This window comes from Lissotriton vulgaris, chromosome 3_1, assembly GCF_964263255.1.
Source record: "Lissotriton vulgaris chromosome 3_1, aLisVul1.2, whole genome shotgun sequence".
In the NCBI taxonomy this organism is placed as follows: Eukaryota; Metazoa; Chordata; class Amphibia; order Caudata; family Salamandridae; genus Lissotriton; species Lissotriton vulgaris.
The window spans coordinates 86721860-86745829 of NC_141689.1; the positions used below are offsets into that span (position 1 = coordinate 86721860).

Genomic DNA, 23970 nt, shown 5'->3' on the forward strand with positions numbered 1-23970 from the left:
GTATGGGGAGCCTGGGAGCCCGGTGCTTCCTGCCTCTTCAGACGAAGCCAGACAGGAGGTAAATAATTATTTGATATATTTCTTTTTTTACCGTCCTCCCCGACCCGCGGCTGCCACCCTCACCCGCCTCACCCATAGCAGCAGCGGCAGCCCCTGTGTTACACTGCCTGACACTGAACATTAAAAGTGCTTTTTTCGGCAGATTAACTTGCCAAGTTCATATACCTGTCCTTTTTAGGTTTCGCCTCGCCGAAAGGCTGCGCAGCAGACTTTCGCGCAGGGCGAAAGCTTATGTCTGGAGATGTGTACTCATGTCCCGCCCCTCTGTTCCATTGGCTAGCTCCATAAATGAAGGCTAGCCATTGGAACAGAGATCTGTCCGTCATAGCCGGAGCAGATTCGTGGGCGTTCTGGCCATTTTTACTCATCCCGCCCCCTTGTGATCGTCATGCGGCGGTGGGCGGTGTTTATTTTTTATTTTTTTACAGCTTTGTTTTCCACCATTTCGGAAGTGTCCTTTGCAGGGGTGGGTTGCGCGATGTCCCGCTGTCCGTTCCTGCCCCCCCCTCCCGCTGTCCGTGTGCCCGTTCCTGCCCCCCTCCCGCTGTTCGTGTTCCCGCCCCCCCTCCCGCTGTCCGTTCCCGCCCCCCTCCCGCTGTTCGTGTGCCCGTAGGTGCTTGTTCTAACATTCAATTGATTGAATGGAAGGCAGTGCCAGGCTGCCCGTGAAGAGAAGACTTCAAAATATGTATCAGCCTCTGCCTTGGGCGCCCGCCTGGGACAAAATCCCCTGGAGAAACCCGAGAGCTCCTGGCCAGCTCGGCACTAGCGTTGGTCGCCATGGCGTGGCCGCTTGTGCGTGCAACGTCCGGCGGCAGCAGCTTCCTGCTGACGTGGTAGAGGAGACGCCCAGCGTGGGCAGCAGCGGATACACTTGTGTATTCATCAAGTCTGCCGCCGTTGTGCTGTGATAGAAAGGAGTCTTGCACCCCCTGGAGCTCCGGCTTTCTCGGTGGTGGAGGAGAAGGACTGCGAGGTTGTCTTCCTTGTCTCTCGCTCTGCTTGGCCTCTGGTTGCTCATTATTCAGAGCGAGGAGAGAGACGCGCACAGTGTGAGTGAGACGGATCCCTCTCAGGTCATCTGCTGCAGCAGCAAGAATCAGGAGAGGGAAGTGAGAGGAAGATGGCGATCTAACTCCTCCTCCGCTGGTGAGCAGACCCTGCGCGAGAAGCCTCGAGCGCACAAAACTTCACCGGCGGCTCCCCTCGCCTCAAAAAGAACAACAAAGCACCGGCGAGGAGCTGCGTGGAGCCGCTAAAAACCCCCCACAGAGAAAGCGGTAGGAGCAGCAGAGCCCGCCTGAGTGCAGCGGCAGCAGTGGGCGTCCCAGGCAAGCTCTTGTAAGATCCTTGCAATTAAACCCGATCTCCGATTGGTAATTGTGTATTTAAATAAATAAATGCAGCCCACGTGCTTTGGGAGAGCGAGCGCGGCGGGAGGAGGGCTTTTTTATGTCCAAACGGGAGATGGTTCATCTGGTTGGGGGGGTTTCTCGCTGCTGGTGTTTCATGAAGTGGTTTATGGGAGGAATTGGTTAACAGAGACTAATAAGCGGGTATAGCGAAAATCCCGTGTGTAGTAGAGCTGCGGGCAGGGGTGGTTTGGTGTGTGCAGTGTGTGTTGTCTCTGTGTGGACTTGGATCTCAAAACACAGTAAGGGACACAGTATAGGAGAGCGAGAGAAAAACACTGCCCTGGGAAAAGCTCAGGCTAAGGGTGACCTCCTTTTTTTCACGGCCGATTGCATTGCTTGGTTTGGTCTATTCTTCAGAGGTCCCCCTTCCTCCTCCTCCTTTTCAGAAGTTGGCCTGCAGGGGAAAGGGCTGGATTCAGGATCTGATTCGCTCCTAGGAGCAGGGAGGAGGAGGGTGTCGCGTTGCTGCTGCTCCAGGCTCTCTGGTGGTGGTGTGTGCGTGTCTGATGAAGGGGCTGCCTGGAAGAGGTGTTTAGGTGTGCTTGACGTATGTATGTTAAATTCATCAGTTACGTCAGAATTATGGAATAAGTGTGGATTGAGCATTTGGAAACACAAGTGGCAGAAATATGTTGACCCTAAGAGGAAGTAGGGGTTACTAGAGCCCTGGGACTTCCTAATTTTTCCTGTTTTTAATCATACTGGCTGCTAGCCAGATTAGTGTTATGTGTACCAGGCAGGTATTTTTAAAGTTTAACCCTACCCCCACTCAATACCCTATTCCTTTTCCAACAGTGCTCCCATGCATCTCATAGGTTGTAGCACGCCTCGTTCTGCAACGGCCGGGAAGAACTCTCTGATGAAGAATACCACCAAGGCAAGCACTGTCACCCGCCGCTGTGACATGGGTTGCATGGCGACCACTGTCACCCCTTTGACCCGGCCGACATGGCGAGCACTGTCACCCGCAGAGTAGTGAGTGCAGAGTAAAGAGTGACTAGGGAGTGCTAGGGAGTGCAGAGTGACTAGGGAGTGCAGAGTGACTAGGGAGTGCAGAGTGACTAGGGAGTGCAGAGTGACTAGGGAGTGCAGAGTGACTAGGGAGTGCAGAGTGACTAGGGAGTGCGGAGTGACTAGGGAGCGCAAGGGAGTGCAGAGTGACTAGGGAGTGCAGAGTGCTAGGGAGCGCAAGGGAGTGCAGAGTGACTAGGGAGTGCAGAGTGCTAGGGAGAGCAAGGGAGTGCAGAGTGACTGCAGAGTGCTAGGGAGTGCAGAGTGACTGCAGAGGCTAATGGCAATGTAAATGACAATGCCATTTATTTATCTGTTTTCAAAACCAACACATAAATATAAATTTTGTCATTTACAATGCCAATAGCTCTAACTTTTCCAAAGGCGAAACCATTGCATTGTAAATGCTTGTTTAGGTCTCGCCTGAGCCAGCGCATTTGCTGCTCTGGCGAGACGTATAGTAAGCGGGTTTCAAAGTGCTACCCACCACATGCTTTTGCACGCCATCAGCTGTGTGTTAGGCACACAAGCGCGCTCGACGTGCACAGCTGGCTTTCTCGTGTTAATCCCCTCCCCACTCAAACTCCCTTGTTCGCCTCATGCGTTCTATACTGTAGGAAGCCGCAGCCACCAGCTTTGTTTACTTTTGCTCAACAGTGCTTAATCGCGGCACCCGCACTTTACTTTAACCATGTTAAAAGTTAAGCGCGGGTGCCGCGATTGTAGCAAAAGTAAATATATAGTTTTTTTTCCCTATTTTGTTACTTTTGTGCAATTGCGACACCCGCGCTTTACTTTAACACCATGCGCGCTAGCGGAATTCCGCTCGCACGCTGGCTTTTGCGGAAACACACTTTACGTGACGAGCTGGGCTCGTCATCAGCGTGCGAGGAGGCTACGCCATGACGAGCCCAGCTCGTCATCAGCGTCGAAGGGGTTAACAACATCTATTTCTTTAGTTTTGCTACAATCACGGCACCTGCGCTTTACTTTTAACATGGTTAAAGTAAAGCGCGGGTGCTGCGATTGTAGCAAAAGTAAAGAAATAGATTTAAAAAAAAATCTTTGCTTCTGTGCAATAGCGCCACTGGTGCTTTACGTTTAACTATGTTAAAGGTAAAGCGCCGGTGCCTCAACATTTCATCTGCCATTTTCTTTAAAGTTTCTTTTTTCTTTTCCGTCAAACGGAGCCTCCTCACCAGCCACACTGCGCCTCTGCACGCACCCTGTCTATGCGTTTCTCCCCACTATCATGGAGTTGTCCATTTTTATTTAGTTTGCCATTAATTTATAACCAGTCCATTTGGTCTTGTTTGATCATGAATTACTTGCAGTGTCTTTGGTAAACTGACCGCCTTCTCTTTTTATTCCGCCCTGCAGTGCCTCATGCGTCTCGATTTTCCATGGTGCCTTGCTGTTTTGTGCGTAAGTTCTGCCTAAAGAATCCTTGGGTACAAGCCCAGCTCATTACATTTTACGTTTCTAGAAAAATACAGTTTGGAATAGAATATTGCACTTTAAAATTTTGTGTAGGATGTAGACCCAGAGATGGTAGATTTTCTATACGATGTCTAGATTTGGGTACCAGCTTCACGTGGTATGGTACAAGAACATGTTTAGAACACCTGCATAGAAAAAAACCTCTGTAAAGACTTTCCTTATTAAACAGAGTGCTTACAAATTGACGTTTTTACTTTGTGAAAGTGTGCCCCCTCCCCCCAAACAGCAATTCCTTTGTATGAGTTAATGCTGTGCAGATCACTATATTGTTTTATGGGGTTTAAGGTTATTCCGTATGCTCCACTTTCAAATTGGTGCCCAACAACTGCTCCTGTCGGCAACAGGTTTGGCTCATGGGTACTGTGTAACCTGTCTATATCTTGCATTTGTTTTACTGATCTGCTTTCACAGATCAGGATCCTCGTAAAATTCTCCACTCCTCTACTTTGGCTTGTGTTCATGCCCCAAATGCGTGTCATGCTGTGTACCACTTTTACCCTTATATAAGGCATTTCTCATCTATCGTTAGGCTGCTCATGTCAAATCAGTAAATGCATTGATAGAACACCTTATTCTAGAAGTCCAATTTCACATATGCAGGAATAAAATCCATCCTTGTGAAGCCTGCTTGATGGTGGCCTCACTATGGAAGGGTTTGCTGCAGGAATCCTTCCATCATGTAATGCTGTGTGAGCTCTGAAACAAGACAGTGCTGGACACCTAATTATCCCCCAAGGCTTTCTGTTTGGTGCATGACATGATTGCTGATACAGATTGTGACAAGAAAGGTTTGGCTGGATTTCACGGATGTCAATGGTCTGTGGCTAGCTTTGTTGTTTGGTCATGGTTACAAAATATTTACGAATATATGTTGGATAATTTAATTAGTGGATCGTGTAAAACAAATAGCTACTCTATTGTGCATACATCTCAAAACTCAAATGATACTTAATGACTTTTTTCCATAACTACATCCACACCATGCTCACGAGTGTGGGTTATGATTAGGGCTCCCAATTTATGGTATATATATTTTTTTTCTTTCACATTTCCGTCTGAATTTAGCCATATTTATTTTTGGCCCATTTTATCTGTGTTTATTCATATCGATTTTGTGTTTTGTATATAAATGAAGTTGTAAAACTGTACATTTCGATATTTTATTTAACTGATAGGCATGCACTCATGCTTTGATGTCTGTTGTGTTTGAGCTATTTAAGGTGCCAAACATTGCATAACAATACATCCACCGGTAAATACCAGCATTAAACCACAAATGTATATTGACAAATACCGTTATTTAAAGAGATTTCATCCTGTTTTTAGGTCTTGCTGAGCCAGCGCATGCGCTGCTCTGTTAGAAATTTAGTGAGTGGCTTTTGAAAGTGCTACCAGAGGCTTTTGCTGGCCTCAAGCTTGCGGTCACACGCTTGTGCACTCGCCCAGCTGCAAGCTGCCTCTCGTCAAGCGCGATCAATTTCACTTTGAAACCACGCGTGCAGCCGCCATTTGCTTCCCTTCCAGCGCCATCACACGTGCAGCCGCCAGCAACCCTTCCAGCACGATCACTTTTACTTTGAAACTTTGTCAGTTTCTGCACTTGTTTAAATCCGGATGGGAATTCCTGTCTCCAGATAAAAAAATGTTTTTATGATAGTTGACGAAGATTTCATTTGTGCTCAGAATTGTTGGAATTTTTATATTTTTTTACCTCTTAAAAATAAACCATAATGTTCATATGTAACCACAGCATACGTAAAGATGGCAAAATAAAATTCACTTCATGATTTGTTTTTCTTTATAATGTTTTATGATGTTACTTCTGCAAGTTTCCTTTTTGTTAATTATTTTATTTTAAGCTTCTGTCTGTTCACGCTTGGCCTCCCTGTCCCTCTGTTATCCATGCACATACTAATTGTGTTGGTTCCCATAAGGGTTTAGGATCAGTACTTTGAAAGAAGATTGTAACATTACCCTGCCTTATGCCCGGGTCTCTGGAATTATGCAGCAGCGGAGGACCAGATTATACGCTGGGGTTGACAAAACTATTCAACCAAGCCACTCCCCTTCTGAAAGCTCTACGGAACAGAATAGTACATTTTAAATGTACGTGTTATGTCTTATGACCTGAATAAGCAATGCAACATCTTTGTAATTATTATATAGTCTCAGTCCCCTGTTGAAATAAGGGTTGCTTTGAGGCCGTAGTCTACCAAGTGAACATGAATTTTTGCTTATTGTGAATTTAATTTAAGACCAAGAATGCCTCATTCGATGCGCCATGTCCAAATTAGATATGTATTTAAGGTTTCTCTTTTATTCTACTGACAAAAACCCATGTTTGTCCATGAACGGAAGATTTCTACACAATCTAGACACATTGTTACCTCATTGTTAGCAAAGACCAGCTGATCACCACCCTCAACCAGAACCCACCCACCGACCCCACCAACCCAGACGACGCAGCCCGCAACCTCAGACAGTGGATCGACGACTGCGCCAACACCCTCTCCCCATTCAAGAAACCGTCCAACAACCTCGCCTGCAAGAGATCCACCTGGTTCACCGACGAGCTGCAGCCTCCAAACGTGCCTGCCGGAAACTGGAGAAGATATGGCTCCATGAACGCACATAGGGTCAGTGGCAGTGACATCGGCCGGAGGCGCCCACGGATGCGAGTAGATTTCTCTGCATATAGGTCCCAAAGAAATAATGACCGATAACATAGGCCCAGAGAACTCACATTATAGCCTTTAATCCTAACCGCAGATACATCTGGAGGATCCAAAACTCTTCGGAAGCTACCCTCACAGAGACACGACTGTCCATAAAATCTATTTTCCTAAAAGGGTCCTAATAGTGTCAACGCAGACACAGATAATGAAAACCCCCTGGTTTTAACTGTATGTATGCACCTGTCTGTTGTCCATTTACATGTTGGCCCTGAAGAAGGTGAAGCAAACTAAGCACATCACCGAAACGTACGTAGGCCGTACGCATCAGACACCCTCAGCTTAAATCAGAAATCAAAATCTGGAGAAGGAAAGGAAAGGAGCACTAAAAACTGCTAACCCTCAAAACAAAAAGGAAGAAATAAGATAACGGGGTCCAGCCATATTCTGAGGAGTCTATCGAAGGACACGATACATGTTGTTCACTTTTTTTCACTGTTTTGTGTTATTGTCAGTAGTGTTAGAATAATGGGTATGAAAGTTTGAATTTGTATGAATGCAGGTATGAGTGAAAGTTATTTTATGTGTATTGCTTAGGGGTTTGTGTTTAGACATGATCCAACCATGCATTTTTTAATTATATATACATATGTTACCATGTCACTGTTTTGTAACTTTGATAAAATGATCACTAGAAAATGAAGAAAAAAATAATTTGTTATGCAAAAGATATAAAATAAATGAAAGAAATCAAATATACATTCCATGTCTTAATGAATTATCTCTTGTTCTTATGCAGCATCATAATTGTAACCTTGTAGAGACTTTAATGCTCAATTGTAAAGAAATATAGGTCAGTATAGAGGTTCCCTTCATTGTTTGTTATAGGCAGCCCGCAACCTCAGACAGTGGATCGACGACTGCGCCAACACCCTCTCCCCATTCAAGAAACCGTCCAACAACCTCGCCTGCAAGAGATCCACCTGGTTCACCGACGAGCTGCAGCCTCCAAACGTGCCTGCCGGAAACTGGAGAAGATATGGCTCCATGAACGCACATAGGACAACCGCACAGCCCACAAGGACACCACTCGCAGACATCGCCACCTCATCAGAATAGCCAAGAGATCCTCGTTCAAAGACCGCCTGGATAACAACGCACACAACAGCAAAGAGCTCTCAGCATCGTAAAAGAACTCTCCAACCCCAGCACCAACGCCATACCGCCCTCACATGAATTGTGCAACTCACTAGCCATCTTCTTCCACCGCAAGATCTGACATCCATGACAGCTTCAACACCACGACGGCCCGACTATGCCAGACCCCCATGTGTGAACACCACCAGCGCCAACCGCCTGACCTCCTGGTCCAACGTCAACGGCGACGAGACACGCAAGGTCATGAACTCCATCCACTCAGGATCTCCGTCAGACCCTTGCCCACACCACGTATTCAACAAAGCAGATGCTGCTATCGCACCCCAACTACAGAAGGTCATCAACATCTCCTTCAAAACAGCAACATTCCCAGAAAGCTGGAAAGGCGCCGAAATCAACACCCTCCTCAAGAAACCCAAGGCGAAACCAAAGGAACTCAAGAAGTTCCCGCCCATCTCCCTGCTCCCGGCGAAGGTCATCGAGAAAATAGTCACCATGCAACTGGTCCGCCACCTAGAAGACAACATCATCTTGGACCCGTCCCAGTCCGGGTTCAGACTTAACCACAGCACGAGACAGCCCTCATCGCCACCACAGACGACATCAAGCGCCAACTAGACCATGGCGAAACATCAGCCCCCATCCTCCTGGACCTGTCAGCCGCCTTCGGCACGGTCTGCCATCGCACTCTAAAGACACGCATCCTAGAAGCCGGAATCCAAGAGAAGGCCCTTGACTGGACCACGTCCTTTCCCTCCGCCAGAACCAAGAGCGTCCGCCTCCCGCTCATCCAATCCGAGGCCACCGACATCTACGGCATCCCCCAGGGTCATCCCTCAGCCTGACGCTGTTCAAAGTCTACATGGCCCCCCTCGCACAAGTGGCCCGCCAACATTAACCCCACATCATCTCCTACGCCAACGACACCCAGCTCATCCTCTCCCTCATCAAGGACCCGCACACCGCCAAAACCAACCTCCACGAGGGAATGAAGGCCGTCGCCGACTGAACGCAGAACAGCCGTCTGAAGCTGAACTCTGGCAAGACGGAGGTGCTCCTTCTCGGACCCACCCCCTCAGCCTGGGACGACTCCTGGTGGCCGACCATACTGAGAACAGCACTGACACCCACCGACCATGCACGTAACCTAGGATTTATCCTAGACTCCTCCCTCTCCATGTTTAAACAGGTTAACGCCGTCTCTTCCTCCTGCTAAAATACCCTCCGCATGCTCTGCAGGATCTACAAGTGGATCCCGACCGAAATAAGAAGAACGGTGACACAGGCTCTCGTCAGCAGAAGACTGGAATATGGCAATGTAATCTACGCAGGCTCCCAGCCAAACACCTACGACGACTACAACACATCCAAAACGCCTCCGCCCAACTGATCGTCAAAGTCCCCCACAGCAGCCACATCACCCCCCCACCTGAGAGACCTACACTGGCTCCCCGTCGACAAGAGGATCACCTTCAAGCTCCTCATCCGTGCACACAAAGCACTCCACAACGCCGGACCAGCCTACCTGAACAGCAGACTCAACTTCTACACCCCGACCCGCCAGCTCCGCTCTGCCAGCCTCGCCCTCGCCGATGTCCCCCGCACCCAACTAACAACCTCCGGCGGCAGATCCTTCTCCTACCTCGCCGCCAAGACCTACAACACCCTCCCTACCCACCTACGTCAGACCCAAGACCTACTCGCCTTCAGAAGACTCCTCAAGACCTGGCTCCCCCTCCCCTCAGCGCCTTGAGACCCTCACGGGTAAGTAGCGCACTTTACAAGTGTTCTGATTGATTGATTTAAATAGCCAATTTCAGTAGTCCACAGCTGATGGTGAACAGTTAAGTTCCTTTAAAGTGTCTTGTGCGATATTACCTCATGTATGTGTGGGTATTTCTAATGTGCAAACCTAGATGGGAAGTAACTGGGCACTGATCAAACTGTGCTTAATTGCAGTTCAAGGACATTACAGTGAGATTGGTGGTTTCCTAAATTGAGGTGTGGTAAGATACCTAAATGAGCATTTGCATACGAAATAGGTCTCACTTTTGGAACCTTATAAGTATTTAGTTGTGCAGCAAAATATCCTTTGTGCAACAACATCAACTGTTGCATGGCTAAACACTTAAAAGGTCCCAAAAGCGAAACCTATTGCATAATGCCTATGCTTGTTTAATATACTGACCTGCTTTCCCATCTGCACATGGGTTTCCTCTATTAATTTACGCTTGCACATGAAATTAGTATTTATTTCATTTGTTCTCTTTACTGTTTGATTTTCGTTTACGAATCCCAATTTATTTTAATACTTTTGTGCATTATGCTGACAGAAACTTTTTCTTATTTGATTTACTTCTCATGGAGCACCCGTAGTGAATTAGGGTGTACCAAAACTCACCTTAGGGCCCAACATCCCCTTACCAGACTAGCATCAGTGTCTCATTGGCTCTTCGTTCTATAGCAAAAATACCAATGATTAAACAACCCAGAACATGCAACTTAGGATACCTCAGTAGTTGTGGAAAACAAGAACACTCTTTCGTCACACTCTCATACCAGTCCAAAACATGGAGTAAATGAGACACATGCAAGTTTGAAATATTTATTTCTAACGCCGTGATCTCAGGTGCAGCATCTTAGCAAGTACAAGTAAACATACTATTAGCAACAAGGTTGTCAGTATAGTTACTACTCCATAAAATACAAAGGAATAAAAGAATATTATAATGATAAGTGGAAACTGGTCTGAAATATACCTATATTTCGCCCTCCCTTGCCAGTAGATTATTTTAGATCTATAGAAGGTCTCATAGGCTTACATGGATGGCCCCGTACCTCAGGTGTCAGCAGAAGTGGATCACATAGAGTTCTGCACAAGCTCCCAGCTTGCGAATGTGCTCCAAGTGTGTGTGATCATGCCTGCACAGTGCATTATTAAACGCACCAGTATCCGAGCTGGCCGCAGCTGCATGTGTGTTATATCTAGAACGTGCGCTGATCATTCTGAACAACAGACAAAGACTACCTTGACGTCGCGGCACTAACTGTACAGACTAAACTCATGAGACTGTGTGGAAGTGCGTACAAACAAGTTATTCTAGTGTGAAGTGAAATACTCATGCTTCTATAAACAATAGCGCCATTGTGTGCTGTGTGCAAAGCAGAAAAGGAAAAATGGTGTTTAAACTTCTAATAAGCCATGATAAATTAACACCATGTATAATGCAAAGCTCACCCCCACTACAATTCATTATCTTTACATTCATAGGAATTGTATTTGTAACCTGTAGAAGTGAAATTTGTCAGTAGGAATGTTGTTTTAGAGCTATTAAATTCAGATGTGTTTATTAAATATATGTAGTTGGTAATGCTGTCACTTGCTTACATAGTGCATGTTTTTTCTTCAGAACTAATTTTATTAATTTTTCAGTGGTCGTTTGGCCCATTGGTCTACAAGTATTCACATACATTACCGTCGCTATAACAAGCCAATTGCAACAATGAAACCCAATGCATTTGTTCCTCTGAGGGTTTATGACTCCCCAAGCAACCCCCATGTTCCGATCATGAGGTCATCACACCCCACCCCCGGATCAAATGTTTGAATTTCAGTGTCTATAATGTCGGACTTCGCTGTCAGTGGAAGACTGCTGGAATCTGCCCATTGCCGCCATATTTTATGTGTTTCTGTGGGCATCCTCGTGCTTGGAAGACCGACAAAGTGCACATTTTTGAACTGGTAAATGTTTTCCTATTTTGAAAAATACTAGCTGTTCTCATTGATTAATGCCTGATTCTAATTGCTTTGAGAACAATGTATGTTTTTGTTGTGGACTACTGCTGCAGTGTTTCCAAAATTAATGGAAGGTTTTCTTTTTTACTTTACATACACAGTGGAAGGTGGGCTGCGTGCAAAAAAGTCTGAACAAGGCAGCATATTGAAAATCAGCGGTAATCACTCCTGAAAAGCTGATACAGGATATCACCTTAAAGAAGTTTAAAAACGAGCTTGACTTTCGGCTGCAGATTCGTAAAGGGCATTGGATTTGGAAGTACTGGGAGCGAAAAACAGCGGCATCCACTCCTTAAAGCTGTTACAGCACACCACATTAAATCAGTTTAACAAAGAGCTTGATTCGTAAAAAGCAGTGGAATTGAAAGTACTAGCATCTGCTTTTCAACACATGGCATCAGCAAAGAGCCACTAAAGATCTCTCTCTCAACACTTGGATAACTCTGATAGCAGCCAAACTTTACTGAATCCTGGTAGTACACCTCTGAGCACTGGCAACTTCTCCCAATGCCTGGCACTGTGCTTGGCCAGGGTAGTTCTTTAAAGAAGGAGAATAAAATGTCGGCCCTTCAAGTGGTTGCAAACAAATCTAAAGAAAAGGCTGATTCTGGTTGTGAATCCGATTCGGATTCGAACTATGCTTGTGAGGCACCTGACTTCGATGAAGAGCTCGGTAGTGCGTGCAGCAGGCACTCTGGAAAGCAAAACTGTGGTACTGGTTTGTACTCTGGGAAGACTGATGCTGGTAGTTCTCGCTTTGATAATGTTGTCAGCCTTGACTCTGCTGGAAGGCCCTGTAAGAAAAGGAAGACTGAAAGCTTAAACCCTCTGAATGCTTCCACTGTTCTCCTGACAGCCAGCAAACCTTGCTCTGCTACCACATTGCCAAACAGTCCACTTGTCCCCCAAGAGTCCAAAAACAACTCTGTTGATTCAGGCCCTCTAGATGTATGTTGTGATGTCCACAAGGTATGTATCTTTCATTGAGATCAATTTCTGTGTTTGTGTGAATTAGTGAGCTATGCTGTTATCAGCATTTCTTCTTTCCAGACAAAGTATTTCTAAGTATGTTGCAATAATAATGTTTTTTTTCACTAAGTGGGAAAACATTGTAATAGTTATAGCTATGATACCTTTATTTGGCCCACACTTTACTTTGTTAATAACTTACAAGACTGCTGAAGTCCATTATTCAGTTAACTATTCTAGTGTTTGCTTAAATAAATCGAATTAGGCTGCAAAGCTTTGCAATTAATTAATTAATGAATTGCAGGTTTATATAGCGCTAGGATCGACTCCCGGAGGAGTATCTCCGCGCTTCGACCGCTGCGAAACCCTTCCTGGCTTCCCTGTGAGATGGTCCCTTATTGGGTATCTCCAGGGTGAGACCAGGCATCCCCGGCGGTCTGGTGGGGCCGTTAGTGAAGATGAAGCAAGCTAATGCCCAGAGTTGCCGAGTGTGATCGCTGATCAGAATGGGCACCGAGGCGAGAGAATTATCGAGTCCGCTGACCCTGGTCCAGAAACCTGCCACGCCGGGAATCGAACCCTGGTCCCGGGCCGTCCTCTGCTCTCGGGTCTGCCGCCTCTAACCAGTGAGCCACACTACTTCACTACCCCCAGTGTCTACACATCCTGTGGCCCCAAATCGTTCATCTGACATTAGAGCTCCCAATTACAACTTGGGTCTAGTGCTTTTTTTTGTAAACATTTGTATTGCATTGTATTACATTTTATAACCGAGCACAACAGATCCAATGCATACAACAAAAACACACTATCACCAGCAGGCTAAACGCAGGGACCTATCAGCTAGAATCAGAGTTCAATGACGAGAAAGGCACAGTGGGCAGGCATACTAAAGACTGCATTCCCAGCAGTAAAAAGCCTCTCCCTGAACAGAAGAGGTAGGGAATCCTGCAAGAGAAGCACCTACAGACAATAATTATAATCCAGTCCACCCAGTCACACCTCAATGATCCTCGCTCACAACCGTGGTGAGGGTGGGGCGGGAGGGGTAAGAGTAGAACCAGCGGATCAGGGAGAAAAGTGCTAATACCTGGAGCCAGCTGGTGTCGGGGCAAATGAACCATCTTCAGAGTTCGACATGTAGTGGCCAGAAGCAGTCCCATTCCCACAGGCAGCCACTCTGGGAGACCCGGCCAAGCCCCTGGGCGGATCCAGCACCTGACCACAGGAGGTAGCTCCCGGATGTGCGGGTTATGAGTCTGCCGTAAAGTGCGGGCCCAAACATAGCGCATGGTCCTAATCAAAATGCTCGAAGTCCGCACCCTAGAGGGCATGCAATAAAAAAGCCCAGCCGACAATCCTTGGAAGGAGAGCCATACTTCGCAATCCACATAGCCTCCCAGAGAATGGCTCGCCAGCATGCCACCCACTGAGCTGTGCCCTTTAGTAATGCAGTTCAAAGTAATGTCCCCTCAGCCAGTGCTAAACGCAGTTTCCAAAGTGCAACCCAGTAACGGGATGCACCCCAAGAAAGCGAAAATAACAGACCAAGTTCCCGAAGGAATTTTTGTGGCTGCTCCAACTGGAGTACCGCAAAAAGACAAAGTAAGCAGGGTAGCATAATTATCTTGGATAAAGCTACTTGACCGTTGACCGAAAGAGGCAGCATCGCCCAGAAGTTAACAGAGCGACGCAAGCAGGTCCGTAAATGCCTGTAGTTTCTCTCCTACAGTAAGTTTGCAGAGTGGTACACCACCATTCCAAGATACTTCACCGTATCTCGTTCCCACGTAATGTTGGTGCCGAGGGGACAGGACTGCGCTCAGGGGCCTCTCTCCACAGGGTATAGATGCATGAGTTGTCCCAATTGACCAAGTTCTGAGCAGGTCCAAACATGATTGTGAACAATCTGACAAAAAGGTCAGAATCACTCCCTCAAAGATACATCATCTCATCTGCATACAGAGATGGATGGGTACATTTCATGACAATGGTCAGACCCTGAAAGTGTTCACACTGAGGAAATACCAGGCCCTTTGATGTTGACGGCCATAATTATTACTTCTTACTCAGCGGCTACTTAAACAATAAGTGCTCAGAACGGCAGATGAGTTGATGAACGGCAAACCATTTTAAAGATTAGATTTTTGTATGGTCAGTAATATTGGCTTGGTTCATTGTAGAGACAGACCCAAAGTGCTTTTGTTGCCTTACTTATGGCTTTTCTGGTCAACTTGCCTAAAGCATTATCGGGCAACCATGGGAACCACCACACCTCCAAACATGATTGTGAACAAGATTGTATTGAGTTTGTTATTCCAAAACAAATTTTATTGTACGCAATGGGGTCACTTGATTTCGTACAGGATATTTTCGATAGGAAACATTGATCATTGTGACATCAGATCTGCCGACATCCATTATATCAATATAAAGTTTATGAAGAAAAAACACAAACCTAGTGAGCTTAGAATATGCTAGCTCGCAACTGTTCACCGTATTGTGCCTTGTCCATTGTATATTTTTATAGACTATTCCCCATTAACCCCTTTGCGTTTGACTGTGCCCGGTATACAGTTTGTCATCTCCCAGTTCCTATTCATTTCGATATCTCGGTGCCCACTATCCTCAGGGTGGGGGCTCAATATATAGACCTCTGTAGTCCACCCATCTTTTTCAAATTATAGGCGGTTTTTGTGGGCAGTCCCTAGCTTTCAATATGGGTTGCTCCTGGCCCATGTAGAATTTTAGTCCTGCTTTCCAGACTCTCACCTTGGGTGGGGACTGAGCTTTCCATGCTTTAGCTATATCTCTTTTCGGCTTGGTAGAACCTAGGAATAAAAGATGACGTTTATAGCTATTGCCACCTATCACTTCTGTAATTTGTAGTCCTGCGAGCTTTGGTCACATGGGTATGTCCCACCCCAATATCGCTGAAAGACAGGTTGTGACTCACCTCCAGAATTTGAGAAGTTCAGTGCATTGCCAGATTATATGAATTAATGTGCCCTTGGCACTGCCACAGCGCAGGCAGACGGGAAGGTATCAGTCCCGCCCTTCACAGCCTGTGCCTAGTAAAATAAGCTTGATGTAGATATTTGAATTGAATCTGCTTTAGTCTGGAAGCTATTGCGGACCCTCGTGGGTGCACCAGAGCCTCCATCCAATCGTCGTTATCTAGGAGACCTAGGTCTGCCTGCCATGTATCCTAGAGTGTATCTAATGTGGTGGGAATATTTGTCACTAGGGATTGATATATTGATATTTTATGCTTCCCCAGGTCTCCCATTAAAACCTTTGCCTCTCCCGGGTTGACCTCTGGTGGGGGCTCTGTGTAATATACGGAGTCAGTGCGTGACGGAATTGCACATATTTATAGAGTTGCGACTGTGGCATGTCCAATTCCTTCCGGATGTACTGAAATGACTTCAGAGTGCTACCATGCATGACAATTCCCAAAGTAGAGATACCCATAGCGTCCCAACCTGTGAATCCAGACAGTGTGGACACTTTGCCTCAGGGATGTCTCTCCCATCAGGTGACCTCCACCAACTCATTCTGTGCAGCAATTGTTTCCATGTCCCAAACACCATCCTTGTAGTCAGCTGTAGTAGCCGAAGTTCCCTTGGTTTATGTGGAAGAGAATGAGGTAATGCATCGCCCACCAGCCACTGCTTCAAGATGTATGCTGGGTCTCGTCTATCCCCGTACCACCATTCATTCAAGACCAAGAAATGAGACCGTATAGTATGATTGGGCATCAGGGGTTTCTAAACCCCGCAGTAAGTTGATTGAAAGCATGTTTTCAGAGCGACTTGCAGTTCGATCAGCCCATAGTAAGTGATTCAATCCTGTGTTAATCTGACAGAACCAGGCGGATGAGATCTAGAAGGGGTGAGTCTGTAGCTGATACAAGAGACTGGGAAGCGTAACCATCTTGAAGATGGCTGGTCTCGCTAGGGTAGAGAGCGGCACGCGAGCCCATGTTTTCATCTCTGCTTGTAGCCAGATGGAGATAATATTTTTTTCCCAGGAGATAGACAGAGATGTTGACAGATATACCCCTAGGTATTTCAACCCTGTTGTGACTATCGTCACATCTTTCGACCGGCACCTATATCCGTTATCCCCTACAGTGGCCAACGTATTGATTTACGGGCATTCATGTATAGCTCCGATGTCTCTCCGAATATCTGCATTATACGAAGTAACCTTGGTCCTGTCCAGTGCGGCACAGTAAGAAAAAAAGAGAATATCGTCCGCGTACAGGGCTATATGGTCCAATAGCCCTCTGGTCCACTCGAAACCTCTGACCTGCGCGTTGATTATAACCCACGAAGTCAACGGCTCCATGGCTAATGCAAATAGGTATGGGGACAGGGGCACCCCTGACCGGTACCTCGCCACTAGAAAAGGTGCTAGACACTGCACACGCCACCCGAACTGAGGCTGTAAGGTCAGTGTATAACAGGTGAATATATGAGATATAACAGGGCCCAAGAATTAGGCGTTGTAGGAGGACAAATAGATAACGTACAGCTCAGTGAATCAAACACCCTATTGATGTCAGCCAGTAACAGTGTAGATGTACTTTGGGTTGTATGATCGTAGACCTTGTTCTTTACATAAGAGGCTGGTACAGCTCTCTTTATGGCTTATGTTTGAAAGGTTAGTGAAAAGCAGTCTAAAAAGAGGGATTCTAAATGTTTGATTGTTTGAACTTAATAAGTCGACTTTTCATTCTGCTAGCTTGGCTACTTTTAGCATTTGGTTTTGCGTATGTATGTTGAAAGCTATACCTTCCAAATGTCATTCCATAAATTTAGAGGAAAAATACGTTTTTTATTCCTTTGGACCATTGGTGTGGCTTGTCATTTTTACCAATGGGTAGGCACAAAAAGAGTTAAGCTTGGATCGGAAGGTAATGTATAAAAAACTGTATTTGTAGCAACAACGTCTTTGCTATCTATGTTGTGGCAGATGTTTCCCCAGTGTAGCACCGTTAGATGAAGTTACAACCATATTAAAAGCCAAACTCTTTGGAGCCTATTGCAATCAGGCAGCCGTAGAGAGAAAGCCGTTGTTCTGAGTGTAAATTCCAACGTAGGCTTGGTGATTTAATCTTGTTTTTTGTTGAAATCATTAAGGAAGAGATGTTTTTAGAGCAGGGTTGAGTCATTTCCTCTGGAAGCCATTACCTTCATTCTAATAGCACCTTCCATCCACACCCCTTGGCCCCAAGAGAGATTGTAGAGTTAAGACCTGTAGTAGTTAGAGGAATGTTTTTGCTTTTCATCTCTATTTCTTTGATGCCATAAAATCATCAGAGCCCTGAGACTCAGTTGAAGTTAGATTGGTTGCTCCGAGTTGATTCAACCTTCCAGACGGGTTCAGTTATCCAATGAGGACACTTCAAGCTTCAAGGACCATAGCAGTAATCTGTAGGTTGGTGACAAATATATCAAATACATTGTTATTCAGATGTTACCAATAAAGTACTTCTGAGAGTTCCTTTTGTGTAAAAAGCTTCTACTTACCACCTGCGTGTCTCAGCATTTTCACTTAAATCCTTTCTATATTTTACAGGCTGATCGAGAAGATGCTGCCCACGTGGAAGAGTAAGTATATAAAGGTGTTGATGAGTTTTAGTGACTGTAATAATTGTACTCAGTGAAGAAAGGCTCATTTAAATTTCAGAAAATAAATTGTGAGCAGTCGGTAGTGACAGAGTGCTTTATGGTTTACTTTTTTTTGTGTGAAATAACTCATAATTTTAGACCTTGTTTAGAGTCTCTGGTATGGAGTAAGTATCTTTGTCTGGAGCATGTAATCCAGGTTATGTTTGTAGTAAGGTGGATGTGAGAAGTTGACCTGATATGTAGTGCTCACTATTCTAGTGATCACTGTGTATCATTCCAAACGACCCTTATGGTGATTGGTTGTAAGTCAACCGATAGACCAGCTATCCTAGTAGCATGGACAAGAGCAGTCTTCGGGCTAAACTCTAGAGGGCGTGTTAAGCCAGCTGTTATACCATCACATATACCCCTTGAACACCAAGTGAAAGGACACCACACAAGTGTTATGAAAATAAACAGTGTATTTATTTAGATCACACCAGCCCTGTACTCTTTATGAGGACAGGGTACTAAGCACACAACAAAACTCTTACGAAAATACTTTAAGTTGCACAATTTACACAAATGCCCGAGGGGCACGAAAAACCATATACTATGGAAGTGGAATGCGAAATTACTAGCAGGTAAGTACTGGACTAATAGGCTTTGGAATTGCTAGGACTACGTTACTGAACCTTCAGATTACTAGTAGGAGGCCTAGGGGACTCGGGTGCAGAGTGTGCACTCTCACGCGGGATGCGGGACAAAGTCTATGGAGGCTAGTAAAAGCAAAGTTAGTGTTCTCGGGCGAACCCGATAAGGTAGGCTGAAAACGAAAGTGGATCTGGACCCTTGGATAGTGAGGCTATGCTGGGGCACCGAAATGCCGAAGTTACCTAGCCCAGGGGCTGCGGCTGCATAGGGTTCAAGTGTCGTCGGAAACCCTCGTTGACGAACCAGGAGCCTGAAAGAAGGAGTTGCTGGCAGGCGACCAGTGAAGATTGTTCAATGGATCCAAGCCTGGATCGAAGATGGAAGACACCGGTAAGCAGAGGGGACCAAGTTCTGAATCACTAGCCAGTGATGAGATGGGCACCAGGATGGCACCGGATGGAGTCACCTCGACCAGGTGAGTGGGCGACGCTGGGCTCTGCAGTCTCACGGACCAGGATGGAGGTGCGAGCTGTCCCACGATGGTTGATGCTGTCGACGACGCTGGACCCAGGATTGGGGCAACAAGTCTTGGCAAATTCAAGCCCACGCGGTGGACCTAAAATGGTGTCTGGAGTGGACCAGGAGGGTCCGGGGTGCTCCTCTTTTGGAAGGGAGCAAGGGCCAGTCTGGAGCAACCAGACTAGCAGTGGTGATGTCGTCGGTCGTCGTCGGGAAGGCCACAAGCCAGCGGGCTAGTAGCCAGACAACGCGGTGAGCAGCCAAAAAGCAGAAGGGCCCCACGCAGATCTTGTGGATGCTGGGGGGCTGGTCTTCGGTGCTGGAGCTGCTCAGGGTCGGGGCTTCTCGGACCCCAAAGCACTCACCAGAGGATCCCTCGGCGGTCGTGCTGGATAGAAGTCGTGCAGTTCTGATGATGGCCGGTCCCTCGGTCTCGTCGCACCTACGGTTCTCAGCTTAGCTGTAGAGGTCAGAGGTGCCAGGGAAGCCGGGTCTCGTCGAGCTGGTCAGTCGGATTCCGGAGGAAGGACGTGCAGCAAACCGCAGTGTTCTTAGATGGTGCCTACGGGTGCAGGGTGACTACTCCTTAGTCACAAGGGAGAAATCTTAAGAAGAAGTCGAGAGTTCCTTTCGTAGAAAGTAGTTTCTTGATTCAAAGATGATCTGATTTGGAAGGGTGCCCGCTCCTGCCTTTATCCTAAAGAAAGGGGTGGGTACGCGACTAGGTCCTGCCCTAGGGGTGGGACCAGGAAGGGGGGTGGTTACACCCCTCTCCCATGCCGGACTTTCCCCAGCTCAGGGGCTGGTGTGCCCCTGGAACTGGTTCTAGCCGGCAGATGCGTAGTGAGCACCGGGGTGCCACTTGCAGTCACCTTCCTGTAAAGCCCTGCCTACCCAGGATACACTAAACCCTGTCTGGGATGGTGCTAGCACCGCCCCTGACAGGAAACCCTTTGTCCAAGCTCCCCTCGCTGGAAGGACTCCCAGCTGCAGGGGGTCAGACCTGTGTCCGTGGTGGCAGCATCCATTTTGTGATGCTGAGTCTTGAGTTAACTTTAACCGGGGTTCACAGTTGCATACATGTCGTGTCCCTCTAGAAGGGTGGAATGCTAACCCCGACGCCAGAATTGGCGAGGGGTTAGTATTCCAATTCGTATGACACCTTACTCGACATGTTTTGATAAAGCGATACCAAAGATAGCATATAACCGCGAGGATTATAATGCACTTAAGAGTATATGGTATGCGTTATCATGGAACAGCTATTAGGACTTGGTTCCGCAAGCTGCAAACGGGCTCAGCTCATGCCAGAGCACCATCTCACACGATTCCAAGCACTCTGCCTTCAGGATTGTCAAGGCCTGCCATAGGAGTGACTGATAGGAATCTGTGTGTCCATTTAAGGTTAGATATAGGCATACTATATCTAAAGCAAAGGGTGATAACACCACCTTCCCCCAGCTATCGTGCAGCCAGTTGTGTCAGATTTAGATGGCCAGCCAGGGGTGGCATAATGCATGCTGCAGCCCCTGGTAGGTCCTGGGTACACCTATGCCCTGAGTTACAGGGTCTGATAAGGTGGCCCAGTACCAATTGGTAAATGCACCTAGGGTACATGTTGTTATTTAGTGAGAGAACAGCTAGGCTGTGGGTCTGATTAGCAGGCCCACAGCCGGAGAAAGTCGTAAACCAGTGAAACAAAAGCAAAAAATCTGGGTGATCATAGGATTGCAGACCCTACTCTCCTACAGTGGATACCTGACTATGGTTACCCAAGATTTTTTGCCTAGTGTTTAGCTGGTTTTCGACTTAACCTGGGGCCCTGATTAGCAGGATCCCAGGCCAACTATCTGCTCTCTTTAAAATGGACTCCATGTACCCTAGGTACATCTCCAATTGGATACTGGGTCACCTTATGAGCCCCTGTACAGTGTACTATAGGTACCCAGGGCATAGGTGCATCCAAGGCCTACCAGGGGCTGCAGCATGTATTATGACACCCCTGGCTGGCCACCCAAATTGACACAATTGGCTGATCACTCAGCTGGGGCAAGGTGGTGTAATCACCCTTTGCTTTAGCTATAGTATACCTATATCTAACCTTATATCTAGACACATATACACCTATAAGTCACTCCTATGGCAGGCCCTAAAAATCCTGGAGGCAGAGTGCTTGGTTTTATGTGAGATGGTGCTCTAGCATGAGCTGAGCCTGTCTGCAGCTTTCGGAAACATGTCCTTATAGCTGTTCTAGGATATTGCCATACCATATACTCTTAAGTGCATTATGTACCTCGCAGTCAGATGCTAACTATGGTTTGGCTTTATCAAAACATGTCGAGTAAGGTGTCATACGATTTAGAATACTACTCCCTCGCCAGTTCTGGCGACGGGGGTAGCATTCTACCCTTCTAGAGGGAGAAGACCTGTTGTTCCTACTAATCCTGGTTAAAGTTAACCAGAACCTCGACATCACAAAATGGATGCTGCTGCCACAGACTCAAGTCTCACCTCCTGCTGTTGGGAGTCCTTCCAGCGAGGGAGGCTTGGACAATAGGTTTCCTGCCTTGGGTGGTGCTAGCACCACCCCAGACAGGCTCTTGTGTATTGGGGTAGGGAGGGCTGAAAGAAATGAGACACTGCCTGGGGCACACAAGGTGTCCCATGCATAGTCCAGTTCAAACCGGTGCTGGGGCACTCCAGCCACAGCTCTGGCGCGAAACTGGACATATGGAGAGGGGTGTAACTACCCCCTTCCCTGGTTCCCACCCATAGGAGGGACCTAGCAAGTATCCAGCCCCTAGATTTGGTATATAGGTAGGAGCTGAGTCCCAAGACTTTAGATTATCCTGACTGAAACTCTGAAACGAAACTCTGGACCTTCATCACTCTACTTTGGAAGAAGACGACTGAAGAATCTCCCTTGTGGTCAAGGAGTGACCACCCTGCACAAGCAGGCACCATCCAGCGATGGACGACTTGCTTTGCCGCCGCCTCCCTCTGGAGCCCGAGCCCAAAGCCTGACCAGAACTGGATTCCAGACATCCAACAGCCCGATCAACAGTCCCTGCAAAGCTGAGACCCGTAGAGGCGACGAGAGACCGGCTATCTTGAAAAGTCTGCGACCTGCTAACTGTGTAGCCCCCGAGGACTCCTCGAAGCTGTGCATTGGGGATTGAGAAGCCCCAGCCCCGAGCAGCATCTGCACCGAAGATCAGCCCTGCACACTCCACGAGTTCTGCGTGGGGCCCTTTTGCATTTTCCTGCTCGACGCGTCCGCCCGGTCACTTGCCCGTTGGTGGGTGGCCATGTTGGGGACGATCCTTTGAATTTTCACCGCTGGTCTGTTGCTCCAGACTGGCCCTTGCTTCCCTCAAAAGAAGCAGCCCCTCAGACCTTGCTGGTCTGAGTAAGAAGCCTACATCGTATCCTGCGTGGGTTGCCTTTGCCAAGGCTTGTTGACTCCAATCCTGAAGCCAACACCGCCGACAGCGAGAGCCTTCGTGGGACAGTCCGTGCCCGACTCCTGGTCGTCGTCAACGCCTTCTGGTCCACCTGGCTGCAGAGACTAGCTTCCCATCAGCACCTGATCGCTTCCCGACTTCGCCTGGTTCCTTCCTGGTTCCTTCCTGGTCACTGGCTAGTGACCCAGACTCTGTCCCCTCTGCTTTCAGGTCCTCTACATCTTCGATCCACCCTTGGATCCACCCGGACTCTTCTCTTCTGGTCGCCTGCAGCATCTTTTCTCCAAGGCTCCATAGATCTCCACGACGAAACCTGACACACTTTGGGACCTATGCACCCGCTTCCTGTGGGTTAGGTAACGCGAATACTACGGTGCTCCTGTAAAGGTTTACACTCCTAGTGTCCTAGTTTCAAGTGGGTAAGTTCTAATCCAGTCGAAAGACTCCCAAACCTTTAACTTTGAAACTTTTATGCACCCATTGACTTCTATGTGTGAACGCATGTGCCTTTAGACAAAGCACACGAATCCCGTGGCCCTCATGCTCCCTAACTATTGTTAGTCCAGAGTAGCCCCAGCGATTCCCAAGGCCCTAGGCCTTACCATTGTTCGTGACGTGGTACTTATACCACTTTCTTAGTATATGGTTTAGCGGGCCACCCCGGCCTATCCATAATTGTGCAACTTTGGTCTATTCTATTAAGTTGCTTGTTTTGCGCTTGTGCTTCTGTGCTCATAAAGAGTTCAGGGGATTGTTTAGAAATAAATACATATATATTTTGAATATATATCCTGTGTGGTGTCCTTTCATTTGGTATTAAAGGGATTGCATATGGTAAAACAGCTGGCTTACATGCCCTCTTGAGTTTAAACTAAGACTGCTTTGTCCATGCTACCCCTAGGATAGCTAGTCTATAAGGTTGACTTTACAACCATCACCATAAGGGTTGTTTGGACTGGTGCAAGGTGCTCACTAGAATAGTGAACATCTTATACCAGGCCAACTTCTCACAATGTTCACAACCTTCCTAGGTACCCTAATACGGTAAGACTTTGGTTAAACTCTTTTTAATGTGAACGCTCCTTAATAAATTACCATTTATACGGTCCTAGAACTACCCTTTTGGCAGAAAGT

The 23970-nt window shown here is 47.0% G+C and overlaps 1 protein-coding gene across 4 annotated transcripts in view; it reads left to right on the plus strand.

Moving 5' to 3' along the window:
* LOC147726003 (uncharacterized) overlaps positions 1–23970 on the plus strand; it is a 618497-nt gene that overhangs the window by 58680 nt on the left and 535847 nt on the right. For all 4 annotated transcript variants that reach the window (XM_086960125.1, XM_086960124.1, XM_086960123.1 and 1 more), the window contains exons 2-3: positions 11714–12581; positions 18168–18199. In XM_086960125.1, the coding sequence (XP_086816251.1) occupies positions 12120–12581; positions 18168–18199 (494 nt within the window). In that variant the 5' untranslated portion in view covers positions 11714–12119. The remainder of the gene's footprint in view (positions 1–11713; positions 12582–18167; positions 18200–23970) is intronic.